At 46.7% G+C, this 21,196-nt stretch overlaps 4 protein-coding genes across 4 annotated transcripts; 1 reads left to right on the plus strand and 3 right to left on the minus strand.

The window, feature by feature from the left end:
* Positions 1–222: 222 nt before the first annotated feature.
* On the minus strand, positions 223–907 carry LOC133219558 (feather keratin Cos1-1/Cos1-3/Cos2-1). Its single transcript, XM_061366961.1, has one exon. The coding sequence runs from the start codon at positions 784–786 to the stop codon at positions 481–483; it is 306 nt and encodes a 101-aa protein (XP_061222945.1). The 5' UTR covers positions 787–907; the 3' UTR covers positions 223–480.
* Positions 908–1,981: 1,074 nt separating this feature from the next.
* LOC133219556 (feather keratin Cos1-1/Cos1-3/Cos2-1) lies at positions 1,982–2,826 on the plus strand. Its single transcript, XM_061366960.1, has one exon. It carries the CDS (start codon positions 2,264–2,266, stop codon positions 2,567–2,569), a length of 306 nt encoding a protein of 101 aa, XP_061222944.1. The 5' UTR covers positions 1,982–2,263; the 3' UTR covers positions 2,570–2,826.
* A 2,623-nt stretch (positions 2,827–5,449) lies between these two features.
* Positions 5,450–6,263, minus strand: LOC133219559 (feather keratin Cos1-1/Cos1-3/Cos2-1). Its single transcript, XM_061366962.1, has one exon. It carries the CDS (start codon positions 5,978–5,980, stop codon positions 5,675–5,677), a length of 306 nt encoding a protein of 101 aa, XP_061222946.1. The 5' UTR covers positions 5,981–6,263; the 3' UTR covers positions 5,450–5,674.
* Positions 6,264–8,084: 1,821 nt separating this feature from the next.
* Positions 8,085–20,490, minus strand: PLA2G4C (phospholipase A2 group IVC). The gene is made up of 15 exons (XM_061367062.1): positions 20,383–20,490; positions 19,315–19,434; positions 18,283–18,425; positions 17,754–17,952; positions 17,365–17,482; positions 16,790–16,927; positions 15,660–15,824; positions 14,582–14,635; positions 13,621–13,785; positions 13,367–13,501; positions 13,160–13,222; positions 12,267–12,362; positions 11,180–11,334; positions 9,686–9,854; positions 8,085–9,089 (listed from the first exon to the last, which is right to left on the minus strand). Exons 1-15 carry the CDS (start codon positions 20,443–20,445, stop codon positions 8,914–8,916), a joined length of 1,959 nt encoding a protein of 652 aa, XP_061223046.1. The 5' UTR covers positions 20,446–20,490; the 3' UTR covers positions 8,085–8,913.
* Between the last annotated feature and the right edge of the window lie 706 nt (positions 20,491–21,196).

Consider the following 21,196-nt stretch of genomic DNA (forward strand, 5'->3'; position numbering starts at 1 on the left):
CCTGCTTCCTAAACCGCTTCTCAGAGATCAGTATAGTTGCACTGGATGCAGACGTCAAATATTTAGCCAATGGTTTATGTCTAAAAGATTATATAAGCACAGTGCAGCCGTTGTATCACTCAGATAAGAGATAATATGGGAAACACAAGAATTCCCGCAGAAGGAAGGAGGACACAGAGGCTCAGGCTTGGATGCAGCACAACTTTAATGAGGGTCAAGAAGAAAAGGAGGTGGCTCCCAGGGAGCACCAGGGGCAGGCACCAAGATGCGGTGCAGCTCCTGCAGGGTGTCCGCCTGCCTGTCCCTCACAGGGAGGGAGGGAGGAGAAGAGGTCCCCACTGGGCTGGTGCAGGAGGTGGAGACAGGAAAGGAATGGAGAGGAGAGTGGGAGAAGGAAACAGCGCCGCGAAGCTCTATCTCCTGTCCAGATCCATGGTGGGAGGTGGTGGAGGTCCTTGCCCGAGGATGCTGGCAGCAGCTTTAGCAGGGTCTGCACCTGGTGCCGCAGTAGCGGTTGGTGATGCAGGAGAGGTCGAAGCCCCCGGAGTTGATGGGCACTCCCTCACAGCTGAGGATGCTGCCAACGGCAGCGGAGGTGGAGGAGCCCACAACGGTGTTCTGAGGGAAGGAGCTGAGGATGGGGCCGGGCAGGGTCACCACCACGGGGGAAGGCTCAATGACGACGGTGGAGCTCTGGCACTGCCTGACACAGCACTCATTGCAGCTGTTGGCCAGCGGGGTCGGGCCGCAGGGCTGGCAGGGCACGCACGGGTTGCAGCAGGACATGTCTGGATGCTGGAGCTTCACCTGGACACAGGGCAGGGGCAAGCAGAGGATGGGACACGGGAGCAGCAGCTCTGCACCCAAGCCTGGGCAAGCCAAGGCACCTCCCGGCCCAGCACACGCTGAGCACCTCTAAGCCCAGCAGCCAGCTCAGCTCAAGTCCCAGCCTCTCTCTGCACAAGCCCTTCTCTCCCCTTCCCTCTCCCACCACAAGCAGCTCCCAGCCCTGCGCTACCACAGCCCCACTCAGCTCAGACACACGGGGCAGGAACGACCTGCTCTGGAAGCAGCAGCACAAGAGGCTTCGCACTCACCTGATTCCCAGCAGAAGGAGGCGAGAGAAGTGGATGAGGAGCAGAGACCTGGGCTGCCTTTTATAGTGGCCCTGCAGTGCCTCAGGCCCACAGGCACCTTTGTGGCAGCAGGAATTTCCTGGCAAGCTCATGGCAAATGCAAACCCTCCCAGGTAATGGCAGGGGCCGTGTCCCGGTTTCCGGCACTGCTGCCTTTTAATTTCCTGGCTCATGTGCTTTGCCATAGGAAGGCTTCTGTCAGTGCCGGGATGAGGAGCCCAAGGGTTTCCGGGGCAGAACCACGTGAGCGCAGCAGAAGCCTCCCATCAAGGGCTGGTGCATCCCGTGCAGGCAGGGGATGTGCTCCTGGCTCATTCCTGTGGGCTTGCTTGTGGCCAAGGTGTCAGGAAATGGGCACCGCTCTGCTGCTTCTCTTCCGCATGCCCCAGGGCTGCCACAGCAGAGGACATGGCACAGCCTTTCCTCTTGCTCCCCTCAGCTCTCTCTGAGGGAAGGCCATTGTTGTGTGCAGATGGGCTTCTGCTGGGAGGGCTGGAGCCTACTGCAGCACCAACCTGTGCTGGGCCTACAGTTGTGGGATCCTCCACTGCAAACCCTTGGGCTTCTCATCCCGGCACTGACAGAAGCCTTCCTATGGCAAAGCACATGAGCCAGGAAATTAAAAGGCAGCAGTGCTGGAAACTGGGACACGGCCCCTGCCATTACCTGGGAGGGTTTGCATTTGCCATGAGCTTGCCAGGAAATTCCTGCTGCCACAAAGGTGCCTGTGGGCCTGAGGCACTGCAGGGCCACTATAAAAGGCAGCCCAGGTCTCTGCTCCTCATCCACTTCTCTCGCCTCCTTCTGCTGGGAATCAGGTGAGTGCGAAGCCTCTTGTGCTGCTGCTTCCAGAGCAGGTCGTTCCTCCCCGTGTGTCTGAGCTGAGCGGGGCTGTGGTAGCGCAGGGCTGGGAGCTGCTTGTGGTGGGAGAGGGAAGGGGAGAGAAGGGCTTGTGCAGAGAGAGGCTGGGACTGAGCTGAGCTGGCTGCTGGGCTTGGAGGTGCTCAGCGTGTGCTGGGCCGGGAGGTGCCTTGGCTTGCCCAGGCTTGGGTGCAGAGCTGCTGCTCCCGTGTCCCATCCTCTGCTTGCCCCTGCCCTGTGTCCAGGTGAAGCTCCAGCATCCAGACATGTCCTGCTGCAACCCGTGCGTGCCCTGCCAGCCCTGCGGCCCGACCCCGCTGGCCAACAGCTGCAATGAGTGCTGTGTCAGGCAGTGCCAGAGCTCCACCGTCGTCATTGAGCCTTCCCCCGTGGTGGTGACCCTGCCCGGCCCCATCCTCAGCTCCTTCCCTCAGAACACCGTTGTGGGCTCCTCCACCTCCGCTGCCGTTGGCAGCATCCTCAGCTGTGAGGGAGTGCCCATCAACTCCGGGGGCTTCGACCTCTCCTGCATCACCAACCGCTACTGCGGCACCAGGTGCAGACCCTGCTAAAGCTGCTGCCAGCATCCTCGGGCAAGGACCTCCACCACCTCCCACCATGGATCTGGACAGGAGATAGAGCTTCGCGGCGCTGTTTCCTTCTCCCACTCTCCTCTCCATTCCTTTCCTGTCTCCACCTCCTGCACCAGCCCAGTGGGGACCTCTTGGCCTCCCTCCCTCCCTGTGAGGGACAGGCAGGCGGACACCCTGCAGGAGCTGCACCGCATCTTGGTGCCTGCCCCTGGTGCTCCCTGGGAGCCACCTCCTTTTCTTCTTGACCCTCATTAAAGTTGTGCTGCATCCAAGCCTGAGCCTCCGAGTCCTCCTTCCTTCTGTTAGAAATCTTGCAGTCTGCTTCCCTTGGAGGTGACAAAGAAACCCTGGCTACTCCAGCAACAATGGCCATTGGTGAAATCATGGCTCCAAAGGGTGGCAGGAGTGGACATGAGGAGACAATACTGCTCAGAAACATCATACAGCTTCTTCTCTGCTCTTTTCTCTGCCTTCCTCTCTCCTACATCACCCAGCACTCTATCCATACATGGCCAACATACATAGGCACTGTCAGATGAGGTCCTACCTAATGAAGTCCTTCAGTGCCTGGTAGGGCCCAGCTCTCTCCAGGCCTGCAGGGCTGAGATACCTCACTGGTCGGGAAAATGACACTGGTAACAGCAGAGTCCCCCAGGTTAGGTGACACACATGGAGAGCTTATAAAAATCCCCACAATCCAGGAATAAGTGGTTCTCCACGTAGACGTACACATGTCTATGGGTCCTGAAGGCTCCAAGCAAGAGTGCTGAAGGATCTGGCAGAGGAGCATGCCAAGCCACTCTCCATCACTGATCAGCAGTCCTGGTGTAGTGGGCAGATCCCTAAATGTTGAAGTTTGGCCAGTGTGATGCTTCTTTATAAAAGGGGCAGGAAGGATTTTCCCAAAGCCCCAGGCCTATCATCCTGAGCTCAGTGCTGGGGAAGGTCATGGAGCAAATGATCCTTGGTTAGACCATAAGGCATGTGCTGGAAAATGGAGGTATCAGACCCAGTTCACCTGCACTCCTGAAGGGCACGTACTGTTTGACCAACCTGATCTCTTTCTATGACAGGGTGACCCACCTAGGTGATGAGGGAAAGGCTGTGGACATTGTCTACTTGACTTGAGTAAAGCATCTGATGCTGTGTCCCATATCATTCTCCTGGAGAAAGTGGTTCCTCATGGCCTGGAAGTGTGGATACTTCGCTGGATTGTAAAATGGCTCGATGGAGGATTCCAAATAGCGGTGGTAAATGGTGTCACATCTAGTTGGTGACTGGTTACTAGTGGTGGTCCTCAGAGTTTGGTGTTTGGGCCAGTGTTGTTTACTATCTTCACTGGTGATCTGGATGAGGGGATGGAGGGCACCCTTAGTGAATTTGTGGACAACACCAAGTTGGATGGGAGTGTTGATGTGCTGGAGGGTGGGAATCTCTGCAGAGGGATTTGAACAGGCTGGATCCATGGGCTGTGGCCAATGGTGTGAGGTTCAATAAGGCAAAGTACTGTGTGCATGTGGGCCACAACAACCCCCTTGCAACGCTCCAGGCCTGGGGAAGAGTGGCTGGAAACTGCCCATGAAAAGGACCTGGGGGTGCTGCTTGGTGGATGTGAATATGGCTTGTATAATGCCCAGGCAGCCAGGAAGGCCAGGATAATCCTGGTCTGGATCAGACACAGTGTGGCTAGCAGGACCAGGGCATTTGAGGCTGCACCTCAAATCCCGTGATCATTTCTGTCCCTCTCACCGCAAGAGACACATTGAGGTGCTAGAGTGGGGCCAGAAAAAGGCAGTGGAGCTGCTGAAGGGCATGGAGCACAAGTGTGATTTGGAACAGCTAAAGGACATAGGGAACTGTACTCTGGACCTTACCTCTACAGCTACCTGACAGGAGGTTGTAGTGAGGTGGGGTTGGACTCTTCTGCCAGGTAAGAAGTGATAGGACAAAACAAAATGGCCTCAAGCAACACCACGGAAGGTTTAGACTGGAGATTAGGAACAATTTCTACATCAAGAGCGTGATCAGGAATTGGAACAGGCTGCCCAGGGAAGTGGTGCAATTTGAACAGCCCCGGAAGCCTTAAACAACGTCTACATGAGAGCCTTAGTGACAATGATTACTGGTGGATCTGGCAGTGCTGGGGAAGGGTTGGACTTGACGATCTTAAAGGTCTGTTCCAACCTCATTGATTCTATGATTTTATGAGAGGGGCCAGGATTTAGGGCATTAGCCAGGACTGAAGACCAAGGTGTACAAAGGAAATTTTCAAGTTATCATTGCAAAGCACATCAATATTTTTGCATTCCTAAGGAAGCCACATTCATTTGATCAGGGACAAATTTGAACACCTGAAATACAATGAGATCCCCCTGGGAGTGCTGGGTTCACAGGTAGTGGGGACACTGCTGGACAGCCTGGGTTGGCTGATAGCAGTCCTAAGTGTTGGGATAACTCAGCCCTTCATGCCTGAAGAGAGGTGTGCTCTGCCAGGACAGCTGAAGGACTGTATGAGGTAGGATCTCATCTGCCTGTGCCCATGTGTGCTGGGCATGTAAGGGTGGTGTGCTGGGTGATGTAGGGGAGAGGAAGGCAGGGAGAAAAGCAGAGAAGAATCTGTGTGCTGTTCCTGAGCAGTATTGTCTCCTCATGCCCACTCCTGCCACCCTTTGCAGATGTGTTCTCATGGATGGCAATTGTCGATCGAGTAGCCAGGGATGTCTTTGTCACCTCCAAGGGAAGCAGACAGTAAGATTTCCCACAGAAGGAAGGAGGACTCAGAGACCCAGGCTTGGATGCAGCACAACTTTAATGAGTGTAAAGAAGAAAAGGAGGTGGCTCCCAGGGAGCACCGGGGGCAGGCACCAAGATGCGGTGCAGCTCCTGCAGGGTGTCCGCCTGCCTGTCCCTCACAGGGAGGGAGGGAGGCCAAGAGGTCCCCACTGGGCTGGTGCAGGAGGTGGAGACAGGAAAGGAATGGAGAGGAGAGTGGGAGAAGGAAACAGCGCCGCGAAGCTCTATCTCCTGTCCAGATCCATGGTGGGAGGTGGTGGAGGTCCTTGCCCGAGGATGCTGGCAGCAGCTTTAGCAGGGTCTGCACCTGGTGCCGCAGTAGCGGTTGGTGATGCAGGAGAGGTCGAAGCCCCCGGAGTTGATGGGCACTCCCTCACAGCTGAGGATGCTGCCAACGGCAGCGGAGGTGGAGGAGCCCACAACGGTGTTCTGAGGGAAGGAGCTGAGGATGGGGCCGGGCAGGGTCACCACCACGGGGGAAGGCTCAATGACGACGGTGGAGCTCTGGCACTGCCTGACACAGCACTCATTGCAGCTGTTGGCCAGCGGGGTCGGGCCGCAGGGCTGGCAGGGCACGCACGGGTTGCAGCAGGACATGTCTGGATGCTGGAGCTTCACCTGGACACAGGGCAGGGGCAAGCAGAGGATGGGACACGGGAGCAGCAGCTCTGCACCCAAGCCTGGGCAAGCCAAGGCACCTCCCGGCCCAGCACACGCTGAGCACCTCCAAGCCCAGCAGCCAGCTCAGCTCAGTCCCAGCCTCTCTCTGCACAAGCCCTTCTCTCCCCTTCCCTCTCCCACCACAAGCAGCTCCCAGCCCTGCGCTACCACAGCCCCGCTCAGCTCAGACACACGGGGAGGAACGACCTGCTCTGGAAGCAGCAGCACAAGAGGCTTCGCACTCACCTGATTCCCAGCAGAAGGAGGCGAGAGAAGTGGATGAGGAGCAGAGACCTGGGCTGCCTTTTATAGTGGCCCTGCAGTGCCTCAGGCCCACAGGCACCTTTGTGGCAGCAGGAATTTCCTGGCAAGCCCATGGCAAATGCAAACCCTCCCAGGTAATGGCAGGGGCCGTGTCCCGGTTTCCGGCACTGCTGCCTTTTAATTTCCTGGCTCATGTGCTTTGCCATAGGAAGGCTTCTGTCAGTGCCGGGATGAGAAGCCCAAGGGTTTCCGGGGCAGAACCACGTGAGCGCAGCAGAAGCCTCCCATCAAGGGCTGGTGCATCCCGTGCAGGCAGGGGATGTGCTCCTGGCTCATTCCTGTGGGCTTGCTTGTGGCCAAGGTGTCAGGAAATGGGCACCGCTCTGCTGCTTCTCTTCCGCATGCCCCAGGGCTGCCACAGCAGAGGACATGGCACAGCCTTTCCTCTTGCTCCCCTCAGCTCTCTCTGAGGGAAGGCCATTGTTGTGTGCAGATGGGCTTCTGCTGGGAGGGCTGGAGCCTACTGCAGCACCAACAGTGCTCTCAGGACACCTGTGCTGGGCTCATGTGCCTCATCCCTGTTCTGGGCAGTCTGTGCATCCTCAGGGAACACCAGGAGCACGTCTGGGGCCTGCTCATTCCTCACAGTACCTGAGCCCTGTTGTGCCAGTGTGGTCCCAGCATTGCCTCAGCAGAGTCCCCACGTGCTGATGGATTTAGCTTTGTGTGAGCATACAGATATGGGCATGGTTCCATGCAGACATGCCTGAGCACATGTGTATCAGTGTGTCCTTGAGTGACCCTCATCATGAGGGTACAGGCACACCATGGCTGGAGTTTGTGATATAGGGAGAACCATCAAAATCCTTTTTATGAGCAGATCCAGCAATGTCCCACTTTACATGTGCAGAAACTGTTGTGCACTGACCACAACTCCTCAATCCACATCCTACTGTGCTGCTTAATGGTAAAGCCATGAATGAAGGAGGGCAGTGGAATCTGTGTTGTCCGGCTTGTATTTCACCACATCTCATTTTCAACATATCAAATATGGCTATATGGCTACTTCCAACTGATTAAATCAAGGGGATGTATGTAGTCAGGGTAGAGAAACAGGTATCAATCATAGTTATTATAAACTTAGGTGTGGTGAATTCCATCTATTTCATTCCATGCATTATCTCTATGCCCTCTCCGTCACCTCCCCAGGGTACTGGGGGCTCTGCTAGGAAACAGAATACCTAAGTTTGGAAGGGATTTCTAGACATCATCTGGTCAACCCTCTCTGATCAAGCAGGACACCTACAACATGTTGCCCAGGACCATGTCTAGTTGGGTTTTCATATCTCCAGAGACAGAGGTTTTACATCCCCTCTTCCAGTGCTCAAGTCAGACATCTCCTGTGTGTGTTTGTCCCCACTGCCTCTGGTCCTGTCACCAGGCACCACCAAGTAAAGCTGGCTCTCCCCCCTTTGCACCCTTCCTTGAGGTATTTATGTACATTGATGGGATTGCTTCTGAGCCTAGATGACATAGAACCACAGAATGGTTTGGGCTGGAAAGGACCTTAAGATCATCCAGTTCCAACCCCCCTGCTATGGGGGGTTAAACACAGAAAACACTTGCAAGTTAAAGATTTCCAGGAGAGCTTAGAGGAGGATGTTTAGGGATTTTTTTAATGTCACAGATACACTTGTTCAATGCCAGATTATGAGAGATACATTCTTTGACTGGGATTATGCAGCGCACTGTGGGACAAAGCGGAATATGTCTGCCATTAGGAACAAGCTATAGCTCATATTTAATAAACAATAAAATTTAAATCTGATATACATAAAATGCGATGGGAAAAAAAAGAATAAGCAACAAATACAGATAAAGAAAGAGGTTCGAAAACCCAGTATCATGAGCAAACCAGAGGCTGGTATCAGTTCATGTTTGGTTGGTATAGACAGACATCTTGCTCTTGTGCAGACACCCTAGTTTTACCAGGACAGTTTGTAAGTCTCTGACCATCAGACTCTTCATCTCTTTCATGGTTCCTCTATTATTCATCTTCCATTGTCAAAAGCAAATTATAGTGGCTCTTTTTTCCCTTGAAGACAGATTCATCTAATTCTTTATCATCTGTCGTGCTGCCTGGTGAGCTATTCTTCTATGGAAAGCCTCTTTCTCTCTCCTTCTCCTTCTTCATCCCTTATTCTTCCTTTTGGTTATTTTTAGATTTTTTTGGTTAGTTTCAGGCTTTCTTTGCAACACCAATGTGACCATCTCAGCCACTTCTAAAGGAAGCCTTTTCAGCCCTTCAGAAACTCAGACCATCTTAGTCTCACAGATACGTTTAAAATGTCCAAATAATTCACTCCCAAGAGCATCTTCTTAGTTCTTTTGTCTGTAGAGGAACTTAGAGACATGGTTAAGATGACAGAGAAATCTGTTATAGTTGTAGAGAGCACAGTGTGAAAACTCACAGCAAACAGCCAAAATGAGCAGTGCAGTGGGGTAAGTTTGGAGCCATTTGGAGCTTCATAAATCTTCATAAAAAATAAAACTTATGTTTGGAGGGATTCATAAATCCAGCATGTTGTACTGAAGGAAAAATTCCCTCACTTTGGTAACTTCTTTGTACGAGAGGACAACACAAGCCGCATTATCTCATTCTGAATCTTAACCCTATTGTTGGATACATTCAGCTGTGCTTTCTTAAGAAGATCTTTGATGGCTTCTCCTGGGAAGGACATTTGAAAGGTGGAAAACTGATTCCTGTAATGTTCTATTTTACCTAGAAAATAGGCCAACAAAATATGTAAGTAAATGTCAAAGGGAAAACCACAGGATCATTCAAGAAAACTACAAGATCTTGCAAGAAAACCATTAATCATTGAAAATCTGCAAGTTTCACATACAAATTCTTTACCATATTAGATCCTACCATAGCCAGTGAAGAAAGAGGAGGACATCAGTCAGAGTCTGGAGGTACCTCTTTCAATATCTGTTTCATCAGGTGTCTGAGAGGGGGGGATACTGTTCCTCACCAATAACTATAAAGGGAAGCAGTGGTAAATATCCCAGGCTTGCACACTGTGGCTTCTAAATATAATGCCTCCCCAGTAGGAGGACCACAATTTAATCCCACTGATTTACAGAACAAATCAAGAGTAGTGTAAAATCCTTCTAGTTCAGGACATACATCTGAGAGGGTGAGTACATTAACGCCTGTGCAAGCTTCTTCATGGCATCTGCCCTGCTCCTTCTCTTCTGTCTCCACTTGCAGCGGCAGCACTGAGTAAAGGAGGACTCTAACATGCTTGGCACTGGATATATGTTGAGAATATGAAATGCAAACATACAGAGACAATGCTGCATAGAGCCTCTTACCAGGACAATTCACGTTGTTGAAGAGTGGAAAGTGCATGACTGTGGGGCATGACTTGTCTCCTCGGAAGATATAGCAATCAGAAGGGTTCTTCTCATCCATTTTCTGATCCTCTATCTCAGGAAATGGGATGCGGTTTTCCCGGCAGTATGAAGCTGCTTTCTTGATAGTCTGACACACAGAGAAGTTGTGTAAGCATTTTGTAGTTAGCTGTTTCTGAACTCCAAGAATAAATCAGTCCTATTTCCAGTAATAAAACAAATTGCTACAGAACAATTTCTTGGGCTATACGTAATTGTAACGTATAGCTTATTTTAAAGTCTAAGCTTTCCACAAGAATTCTCTGAGGAACAGACTAAGTCTAGAATATGAATGAAAATCAGACACTCACTTCTGGGGTTGCTTCTAGCAGGAACCTTTGTTTAAGAAATTACAGCTACACACAGCAAGGCAATGGGGCAGACACTGGAAGATGGTAAGATTAAAGGGATTTGAGGTCTATAAAATCATCTGGAGACATCACCAGGTTCATCAACTTTCAGAACAAGTTTTATTTTCCAAAGCAACTCTTCCTGTTGCTCTACAGCTCTTACAAAATTCAACACTCCACCACTCCAGCAAAACTAAGAGCTGCCCATGTCTCCTATGTCAATCTGACCATCAAAGGGAGACAACCCGTTTGATTTGAGGTACACATTAATGTTGGTTTGATTTTGCATGAAAGCATTGACTGGGATAGGCATTATGTTGGGAGTTTGCACAAACTGAGGTTCTGGGGTCTCCCTGAGCAGTATTATTCCCAACTGTTCAGGAGTTCAAAAGAAACAACCTCTGAGTCTTTTCTACTCTTCTCTGACTGGGTTTGCAATAGTCTGCTTTAGATGGCACAAGGCTTATGAACAGCAGCCACTTTATGTAAGCTTCCCAGAGTAAATGGCATATTACACGGTTCCTTCCAACAGCCCCTCCATAAAGAATGCACTTCACAGCAAAAGATGGGGTCTTAGGCATTAAGAACAGATTGGCCTCTCCCATAGACAGACTCCTAACTGATACCTTGGCATTTCTGTCACCAAATTGCCTCAGCATTTAGATTATACAGATTGCTTTTCCTTAAGCACTCTTGGGAAAAGGTGAAGTTGTAGCTCAAGACATGATGACTCTTGTAGTCACAAAAGACAAACTTTTCACAAGATCTTTCTGGAATGATACAAAACAGCAACAACATTTTGGAAGCCTAGCAAAGTCTTTTTTAACTCAGGCTCCCTGAACTCATCCCCTAGGCATATATATTTAAATGGAAGCAATTACAGAAACAGGATTGTACATTTGCCCTCATTTGTAATGAAACTTGTTTATACAAGGAAATTGAGTATATTAGGAGGAAAAAGTCTACACAAAGGGAAACTGGACAAGATTCTTACATATACTGATACAAGACCTCCTCAAAGGCAAAGAGGTATTTCGCTGTAAATACTGCCTGTCAAAGAGTGTACCTCAAAAGGATCTCCAGAGCTGAAATCAAAGGAGATGATCAGATCTGCTTGCCGCTGTGCTCGAAGTACCAGAGGATAGGCAGAATTTATTGCCAGACCAGCATCAATCAAAGAGATGGTTTCGTTTTCGACCAGGTAAGAGGGCTTAATGTTAGCTAATCCAATGAAAGAAAGCAATGAGATTTCATAAAGACATATATACATATATATAAAATATACACATACACACATGACCAGCCCCCAAAATGTCTATTGGTCTTCACTGATGATGCATCTCAAAAAGGTATTGAAACCTGCCTCTCCTTGCCTCTCCTGCCCAGCCAGATGTCCAGCTGTATTCTGGCAAGAGGAGTCCCCATCCTCCTGACTCACTTCTCTCTGACTGTGGTCAGTTGCGAATCAGAATTCCTAATGGGCTCTTTAAGGTCAGAACCTAGAACCATGCACCCATACCTTTAACATAAGGAGATCGTTGAGCAGAAAAATGAATGCATGAGCCGGCTACAAATCACAACACCTAACTGCAGTTGATAAGTGCAGCTTCCTACTTCCATACTAGGTGCCAAAGCTTCTGTTATCATAACTGAACATCCAGCTAGGGCAAGCAATGGAATCTAGAGACCAAAGTTATTCCTCATGCATCAGGAGCACAATTCGATTTCATAAACTTAGCTGTCCAGTTCCATCTCCTTAGGTTAATTCTTGTGCCCTCCAGCTTCTCCTCCAAAATGACACAGGGGTCCTATAGGTTTCATTTTGTGTTTCCCAGCTCAATGCTGTTGTCCCAGTCTGTACACAGGGACAACAGTCTGTATGACATTAGATGCCTGTGTTTCTGTGACAGAATTGAGTTTATATATCTGCAATGATGTTGCAGATCTGGATTCTAGTAGTGCATTGTTTATGACTAGTTTATTTGGTGCCCATAATAGGATGCTGTTAAGAGAGGGTGGAACCTGAAAAGCTATCAAAATCACTAAGAAGGAAAATGGCAAGAAAGTTGAACATCACACAAACATGGCATAAAAGCTCTGCTAAACCCCATGCATTCTGCCCCATAGATCATGATTTAATTGGATTTTCTTACAGCATTTGTAAAGGAAGTTATGAATTGTTCCCCATTTCCAGGTCAGCACACACTGGAGTGTTTTATACGCCACCCTAAGGACACCCCACAGTGAGCCTGGAAGAGACAATACAATTCAGAACATGGTTTAATCCAGAGAACTTCACTTTTTGACTGGTGTTACAAAACTTGGCGGAGATGCATGGTGGTAGAAGAGCATATGTGCAGATGTTGTACAGACATCCTGAGTGACAAGGCCTGAGTGTTTCCGAAGAGAAAGAACCATGCTTTCCTCTAGTTCAAATAATTAACATTAAGCAATGGACTCTTAGTACTGCTGAAACAGATCTGAGTAAGCCTTTCAAGGCACAGATTATACAGGACTCTGGCCCTACACCAGCTGATATGTTCACCATGCTTGAGGCTCACAGGTAATGTACAGCCCTGGTTGCACCAGAGCTGTACATTAGAGAGGCCTGATCTCTTCTGGGCTTCTAACATCATTCTTGTTGTTCAGAGGGATTGTTATTTCTCTTCATCTTCTTTCCACCTGAATAAAGAACCATGCTACAACGCAGCTGAACAACCTGTACAAGGTGGGGTATACTAGATGAAAGCCATGATGGCATCAAGAGATCTTGTGACAGAATGTGAGATCAGCACAGTAAAAGAGTTTGGAGGACTGGACTGTGCAGACAGAGAATATCCAGGCCTTATCCATGAACACACTCCTTGGAACAGGCATTGGAGAAGAGGAAGACCTGTCTGCAATATCCAGATTTAACCTCAGAGCACTAGTTGCTTCACTCCAGAAGGAACCAGAATTTAAGTTCATAAAACTCCAAAGCTGGATTTTTTTAAAGTATGCACAATACAAAGAGTAATAAAAGATATTAAAAATGAGATACACTTGCCTAGGAGGACTGCTTGGGATGGTGGTAACCCTCCTTCCGGAAATCTTCCCTTTCCAAAAGGCACTAAGGAAGATCAAGTGGAGAAAAAGCACAAAACTGACACATTAAAGAAACAAGTTCATGGCAACCTCCAGGGTAACTTTTTATGCAGGTAGATATTTGTACCTGGGGTGAAGAGGGTGTTGTTAATGATAAGCATTAATATACAATACTTGCCTCCAAATTCCTTTTCTATCTGTTTGCCCAGTTCAGCACAACTCGCCATTCTTTCCTCCCTCGTTTTCTTTGCCCAAGACTTACGTATAGCAATGCACAGTTTCATGGATTCACCTTGTCCCTCGTCTTTTTTAAAAGAGAGAAAAGAAGAAAAGGAAAATATGCAAATGCACAACAAAGGAATCACTGTAAAACTAAATGAGTAAAAATGCAAGTGCTGGGAAATCTCAGCGTCATTCACTTGCCTGACAATACACTTAGCAATTTCTTGAAGACTTCATCAGGATCACTGTCAGTTACAGCACACAACTGAAGGTCGAGCAGAAGTAGAATAGAGTGATAAGAAATGAAGGTATCCGAGTTTCTGTCTAAGAAAGATAAGATGAAAGTTACATCAGAGTGGAATTTATCTTACCGAATATCAGATTATAAAGTAACTGATACATTTATCAGTGCAGATGTAGTCCCTACTTCAGTGGAATCTCTAGAAATATTGACCTCATTTCTCTTATCCTAAAGAAGTTGTTGAAGCTAGTGAGAGGAACCATGTGCCATAGTATTTCTCACTTGACAGTAAAAACACCCAACACTGAGCATTTGCAACTGGACAGATGTGCAGCTATACCAGGATTCACATGGCCTTTGTGTTCATCTTGGAAGAAAAACTCTATAAAAAAAAGTAATAGGAGGAGGAGCAGAAATATAGTTTGGAGTAAATGGTAATTATCTAATATGCTTCAAATACTTCATTTCCATTTTGAATTTAAGAAACAAATAAACAAATAAGTACATAAAGGAGTAAGAGATGTAATAATGATTTGAGTGAAGCCTGGTGTGATTTCTTTCAGTATTACCAAGAGAATATTGTAGGAATGTATTTTGTATTTTAGAGTCATTAAAATCTCAGTTTTCCATGTGAACATTTCATAGCATCACAGTATCGTGGATTAGCTCAAGTTAGAAGGGACTCATAAGGTTCATCAAGATTAACTTCCTGCTCCTAACAGGACTACCTAAAACTAGACCACAGGACTAAGAGCATCATCCACATGCTCCCTCAACTCTAAATTGCTTGGTGCCGTAACCACTCCCCTGGGAGCCTGTTCTAGTGACTGACCACCCCCACAGCAGAAAAGAATGTTAAATTAAAAACAAAATCCCCCCAAAAGCTACAAAAAATAAAGAGCAAGAAACACAAGAACTCACCGAATGCAAAGGAGTACGTGCTGGCCCGTAAGGTCATAAAACTTCCTAGGCTGTCTTGGAAGAAATAACAGGATGATTAAAATAAGAATACTCCCTCCAATAAAATACCCCTTCCCCTTCCTGCCAATGAAAGATATCAGGAAAGGTAGCCATGCACCTAACCATAGATGTACAGTGCTGTTTCAGATGCCTTGAAGGATCCCACTTGCCTTGTGGCTGACACTCCAGAAGAGTACTTATTTCCTTCTGGTTCTGTTCATCACTCACAGACCCATGTTTGATGTCTCAGATGCCTGAGAGCATCTCAGTCATCTCTATTATCCCTCCAGCAGTTTTGATAGTGTCCTACCTCAGAGTTTAAGATACTATCTCTGATACTTCCACATCATAAGGAATCTAATGTGGAGAAGATCAATCCACATTCCACGTGATATTTCAGTCTGTGAACCTGTGGTACTGGCATGGATTTCTATGGTCCATGTTCATGATACCATGGATTTAGACTCAATGGAGAAGCATTTCTAGACAGTTTTGTCACCTCTTTAAGCAGGAATCCTAATGTATCCATGAAGAGCACCTGTGAAGTTCTTTCTCACTCACAAAGAGACATTAAATTGAGTAATTCAGATGTTCATAAGAATGTTGTAAATATCTAAAATGACATGAATGCATTCATAGAAATTGGCCAGGACCCCCCTGAACTTTCCCTTCTCCAGGCCTCAGTCTGGCCTCATATGAAGGATGCTCCAGTCACTGTGTATGCCCACATCTTTCTCATACTGGGAAGCCCAGAACCAGATACAGTACTCCAGGTGTGGCATCACCAGTGCTGAGTAAAGGGAAGAATCATCTCACTTGACTTGCTGGTGGTGCTCACCCTAGTGCAGCCCATGATATCACTAGATGGGAATGGCATCTTTCTTCCAGTCATCAGAACCCTCTCCCTATTGCCATGACATTTCAAAACTGATTGAGAGTGGCTTGCAATGACATTAACCAGCTCCAACAGCAATCACGGGTGTATCCCATCAGGTCCCATGGATTTGCATATGTCCAACTTGTTTGCATGTTCCTTAACCTGATGCAATTTGTTTACATGTTCCTAAGGATAAGGGGCTTCCTTGCTCCAGACTTTCCCACTGGTGCAACAACTCCTTTGAGCATACCAGCAACACAAAAAATGTAGTACCTCGTATGAACTTGATATTTTCTTCCATGCTTCCAAGAGCACTCCCCCATAAGCCTGAAACAACAGAAAGAAAATGTGTTTACAGTGCTTGCTTTAGAATAGCCTCGCTGAGAATTCAACCCGAGTTTGCCTTTCAGTAGCACACTTTTCCTTAATGGAATTAAATAGTAAGAACTAGATTGTTTTTCTTTTATTCTTTTCCTCTATAGCATGGTGCCAAGGGTGTGTTTTGAGAAGAATGGGGCATGAAGTCATTAAACACAAGCGATGTTCAGTTGTGTCACAAACAAGTGAGAGGACACTTGCAGCTATACTGCTTAGGCAGGGAATGAAAGAGGTTTGGTGCTAGACTGAAACAGAGTGAAGCAAAATAGGAGCTTCTGGTCCTCACAAGAGGATGCCTCTAATTTGCAAAGCATCTCTCCCTGCAAAGTGAATATGCTGGGATGATAGAACATTTCAGTATCTGGGTTGGAACTATTTTATTAACATCAGTAATCTACAGTATAAGTCTCTAACTTCCCATAACAAAAATATAAACTGGTCAGTGTGGACAGTGGAGTGTAGAGAGGCATTCTGTAGTAGGGACTGTAGTGATAGGACAAGGGGTAACAGGTTAAAACTTAAACAGGGGAAGTTTAGATTGGATCTAAGGAGGAAATTCTTTCCTGTTAGGGTGGTGAGGCACTGCAATGGGTTGCCCAGGGAGGTTGTGAATGCAGTGTTCAAGGCCAGGTTGGACGAAGCCTTGGGTGAGATGGTTTAGTGTGAGGTGTCCCTGCCCATGACAGGGGTTGGAACTTGATGATCTTAAGGTCCTTTCCAACCTGAACTATTCTATGATTCTATGATTCAGATGTTCCAGTTTGAACATGTGAAGTGAGAAGGACTGCTCTCCAGAATTCATACACTATTATGCATGCATTCATGGAATAATAGATGCATTCTTGTTACTTGCAGAAAGATACAGAATAGCTAAACCTGTATTTCTTCTATGAAGCAGAATTAGGAAAATTCACCTTGCATATAACAAATGTGTTTCTTCTTCTTTTTCTTCAGCTTACCCTTCTCAAATTCACTTCCAAAGTATCTGGTACTCACAAAAGCACCCAAGGCACTATATCCAGCCTCATGGGGAGTGAATTCAAACCAGGTCCCTGAGAAAAATGAAACAACTTTTTCATTCAGTATTTGGAAACACGTTTGACCTCACTGTCCCAAAGTAGCATCATAGTTGTTTTCCTTTCTAAAATCCTCTGATGTTAGCTGACAAAGATGAATTGGCATATAGAGAATAAACTAAGTTGTAAGCATGCTACCACCTGCTCTATGCTATGTTCTTGTTACCCCATACTATTCTAGGGATGGCTCACCTTGTCCTATCATGAAAGCCACTTTCACAGAATGTGATTCAGACCCTTTGTGGAAGTGGCTGAATCACATGGAAGCCCATAGAAGCATATTTTCCTCCATTCTCAATAAACAAAGACATAGGCTCACAGTCAGCAATCAGGTATAGCACAGTTAATGCCTGCTATTAAGTGAATCATACATGGTATTTCAGACACAGTCAGACTAGATGCCCACATTTTACCTGGAAAATTTCCACCTTTTTCACTCAGTTTTTCTTTGTCCACTGCTGCATAAATTGGGTACGGATTTATTCCAGTCTCTGAGGCCTCCTTGTGATCAGCCAGCTCATTCTCATCAAACTGAAAAATAAGCATGGACTTCTGAAGGAACATAAAATGCCCTTCCACTTTGCTATAGCAGTAAGGACACCCCCACTTAGAAGACTTGGATTAACCAAGGAGCTGGATTAACTGCTTCTACGGTTTCATATCTAGAGCTAAGATGTCATGATCTGAAGTATTGCTTCAATTTATACCACTACTCAAAAAAACACCCACCAAGGTCAAATTCAGTTGCAATTACTCCAAGATCTTCAAACCAATCCCAAGGCATTTGCAGTTAGCTTCTTACCTGCTGCACTATTTGGTATACAAAAAAGGCAGCCCAGAAGTCGGTCAGTGAGTAATTTTCATCTCTTGTTGACTCTTCTAAGGACTCTTCTGCTTTTGAAATATGCCAGGAGGAATTACTGAGGCTTTTACACAGCTCCTCTTCTAGGGACATCAGTTTTTCCGACCATTTCTGATTCTCATACAGAAGGGACATACACCTTTTAAAGAGAAAGAAAAGTCCTGTTCCTAGCATAGGGGAAAGCAAACAGGGCTTTGCTTTTTGATCTGAATACACATGCAGGTACAGTATCTGTGGTAGAATCATCACTGAGGTGCTAATTTCATCCTCTCTGGGGAACCAAGGTCACTCTTGTAGGACTGTAGTTAATGTCACAAATATTCCCTGTGCCTCCCACAATTGCACAGGCACATATCTCATCTACCACTCCACTGTGAGCCCAACAGGGAGTTACAAACAGTGACAACAGTGTTGAACTGCTATTGAATCTACAGAGCAGGAAAAACATTCATGATCGCACCAGACCTACCAAGTGGATCCTGACACCCCACACAGATACGTGACAGCATCCAAGAAATTTTGCTTCTTCAGCTCCACCAAGGTTCCTAGCATGGCTATCATGGCACGCAGGCCCCCGCCTGATCCCAGAACAGCAATATTAGGCACCTTATTCTGGAAAGTGGACAGAAAACACGTTTCTTTTAGACCAAAGGCTTAAACAGACAAGGATAAAGGCTATTGCAGTTTTCCTTTACCTCACAGTCACAGAATGGGTTCTCTTTTATATTATGCTGAGATTTGCACTGTGCTCCTGTGCTGTAGCTTCAAAATACACACATTTTGAGCAGTGCATGTTGTGCTCCTGTAGATGTCACATCTGTTACCTTTTTGTCACTAAGAACTGGCTTTTATTTCCAAAACAGGAAGGTAGAACTATTAGAGCCAGCCACAGGAAATTCCCAAGAACATGTAGTACTGGTCATGGCTGGAAGAGAGTCAACTTCCTGCACAGCAGCTCACAGGGTTCTGTGCTTTCGATTTGCGGCTGCAAAGCTACTGACAATACATCAATGTTTCAACTTGCTGAACAGTCTCCCACTTTCTTGTCTTCCATGTGCTTAGAGATTGCCTCCAGGTTTAGCTGTTCCATCACCTTTCCAGGGATGGGGGCTAACTGGCCTGTACTTCCCTGGGGCCTTCTTTTTGCCCTGTTTGAAGACTGGGGTGAAATTTGCTTTATTCCAGTCCTCAGGCACCATTCCTGACTGTCATGACATGTATACAAGAGATATGCAAAGGCAAGCAAATGTAATTAGCTGATAGATACAGGAATTGCAGCTGGGAATTCCACTGATAATTCAGTCTCCTGTTCCCTTTTGTCTCCTTGGAAATTTCCAGCCTGAATCTTTCTCCCAGCAGTGGAAAGAAAGCCTGCACTGGAAAGCTTGTGACAACAGATGATGCTTCCTTGGGTCTAGACCTCACTCCAAATGGCACTCTGTATGCCACTCACATCACTGGACTGATACCTCCTTTCCTTACTAGGCCTGTCAGTGCTTACCTGCTCACAACGAATCCCAAGTGTTTCCAGACACATCAGTACTTTTTCTCTTCTCTTATGGGTGGCTTTTCTCTCACCTTCTGAGAGCTCGTGAGACTGACGGACCCAAGGGACTTCATCCTGGCATTCAAAGTGAAACACATTCAGGGTAAGAATACTTCTTACTGCAAGAACATCACTATTATGGGATCCACCCAGAGGACCCAGATTTTTGCAAACTAGCAAGTGTTCACTCTGACTCAATACCTAACAGCAGCATAAGTATCAGGGAAGCCACTTCTGTCTTACACTTTCAATCCAGGATGAAAGCGGCAGTATTTATGAACCAAATGTACAAAGTGAAGAGGAAGGAAGAAGAACAAAAATTTCAGTTCTTCATTATTAAAAAGCCCCCAAATTCCTGACTGAAAACCCAGCCCCTTTTCTAAAGGAAACACTGTTGTGCCTGTCAGTGTTTCCCACAATGGTAACGCAAGTCTCTCGTTGGAGCAATTTATGAAACTCAGTGAAATTTACTTGTTGATGCACTCAAGCCAGTGGAATATTTTTCAGTTAGAAGCAAACGTCTAACTTGATCTAATGTTCAAGGTAGCCTAAAGAAATGCAGCTTTTCCAGGTGAATTTTCATCGTTGAATCTTCATTTTCAGCCTGAGCTCTGCAGTCCTCTGCACATCCTTAAACATCACTGGAGAGCAAGAAGCACTTCTAGGGTACTACTCCCTAAATCATACTTCAGAGGTGCCTGTTTAACCCTGGTATGAAATGCATTCAGAACTAGCTCATCTGTAGAAACCTGTAACGCAGATGTTGGAAGTCAGGTGAGATGAATCCTACCCTTGTTCTGATTCTTGTCCTGGAGGATCCTCTTTAGCTATCATCTAGAGAGAAAGTCTCAAAGAAATGGAGTTACTTCTTACACATACTTTGCAGAGTACTATTAGCATGAAGTACTTAGAACATCCATTTTATAAAACAATCATGACACAAGTGTCTTAGAGTGTGGAAAATGAAGCAGCCAGGAGAGCGATTAGGAGATAGAGGGGAAACCCAGAGTAGAAAGAGCATACCTTGGCAGCCATTGAGATGTCTGTCTTTGCCTCCTGGAAACCTAGTGAAAATGGAATGCACATCAATGTCTTAGCTCAGAGTAACTTTCAAACTCCAAAGGAGCTGAAGTTATTTCCCTACTACCGTTTTCCAAGGTAAAATAACAAAAAAAAAACCCAACTCAAGTGCTTAAAAGGACGGAGTAATTTTATATTTTATATTTTATATATTGCAGCATCCTAGTCATCACCTAGGATTAATGATCAATGCTCCACATCGTCAGTATTGTCAGTAGTGCTGCAACTTCCATGGAATATTGGCATATGAACAAGGAACTGTTGGATGTCAAAAGAATTTATGAATATTGTGTATATCCAAAGACTATCATTAGCCTGAACAGCTACACAACCTCTGTCTGTTACTGCTGACCTCTGATTTGATAACATATATGAAAAAGCTCTTTCAAGTTTCCAATATTCTGCTTCCAAAGGGGAAAATGGGAGCTTCCTGATACAGGCTGCACATCCCAGTCGGTCATTCAGAATCACACAGCCACTCGCTCGTTCTCCTCTTTCTTCCCCCCCTGCTCCTGGGCAGCTGAACCCAGAACACCATTGTTCCTAGTCCTGTCACTGGGCATCACTGAAAAGAGTCTGGCACCATCCTCCTGGCCTTTGAGGTATTTATATGCACTAATAAAATCCCCCCTCAGTCTGCTCTTCTCCAGACTAAATAGGCTCAGCTCCTGCAATCTCTCCACATCTCTCCATACACAATACATATACTGCTTGAGGTGTTACCAGTATGGCACTCACCAAACAATGCCTGGGTGGA

The sequence above is a fragment of the Neopsephotus bourkii genome, unplaced genomic scaffold (genome assembly GCF_033783945.1).
Source record: "Neopsephotus bourkii isolate Nb327-2 ecotype Australia unplaced genomic scaffold, CSIRO-AGI_Nbou_v1 NB_1370, whole genome shotgun sequence".
NCBI classification, from domain to species: Eukaryota; Metazoa; Chordata; class Aves; order Psittaciformes; family Psittacidae; genus Neopsephotus; species Neopsephotus bourkii.

Excerpts from the sequence above, each read along its gene's own strand:
- LOC133219558 (XM_061366961.1), bottom strand. The coding sequence starts at position 786 with ATGTCCTGCTGCAACCCGTGCGTGCCCTGCCAGCCCTGCGGCCCGACC.
- LOC133219556 (XM_061366960.1), top strand. The coding sequence starts at position 2,264 with ATGTCCTGCTGCAACCCGTGCGTGCCCTGCCAGCCCTGCGGCCCGACC.
- LOC133219559 (XM_061366962.1), bottom strand. The coding sequence starts at position 5,980 with ATGTCCTGCTGCAACCCGTGCGTGCCCTGCCAGCCCTGCGGCCCGACC.
- PLA2G4C (XM_061367062.1), bottom strand. The coding sequence starts at position 20,445 with ATGTGCATTCCATTTTCACTAGGTTTCCAGGAGGCAAAGACAGACATC. Across the intron at positions 16,928-17,364 it reads AAAAGGTGGAAATTTTCCAG|GGACCTGGTTTGAATTCACT; the intron begins GTAAAATGTGGG and ends CATTTTTCTCAG. Across the intron at positions 14,636-15,659 it reads ATGTAAACAAATTGCATCAG|ACAGCCTAGGAAGTTTTATG; the intron begins GTTAAGGAACAT and ends ATTTCTTCCAAG.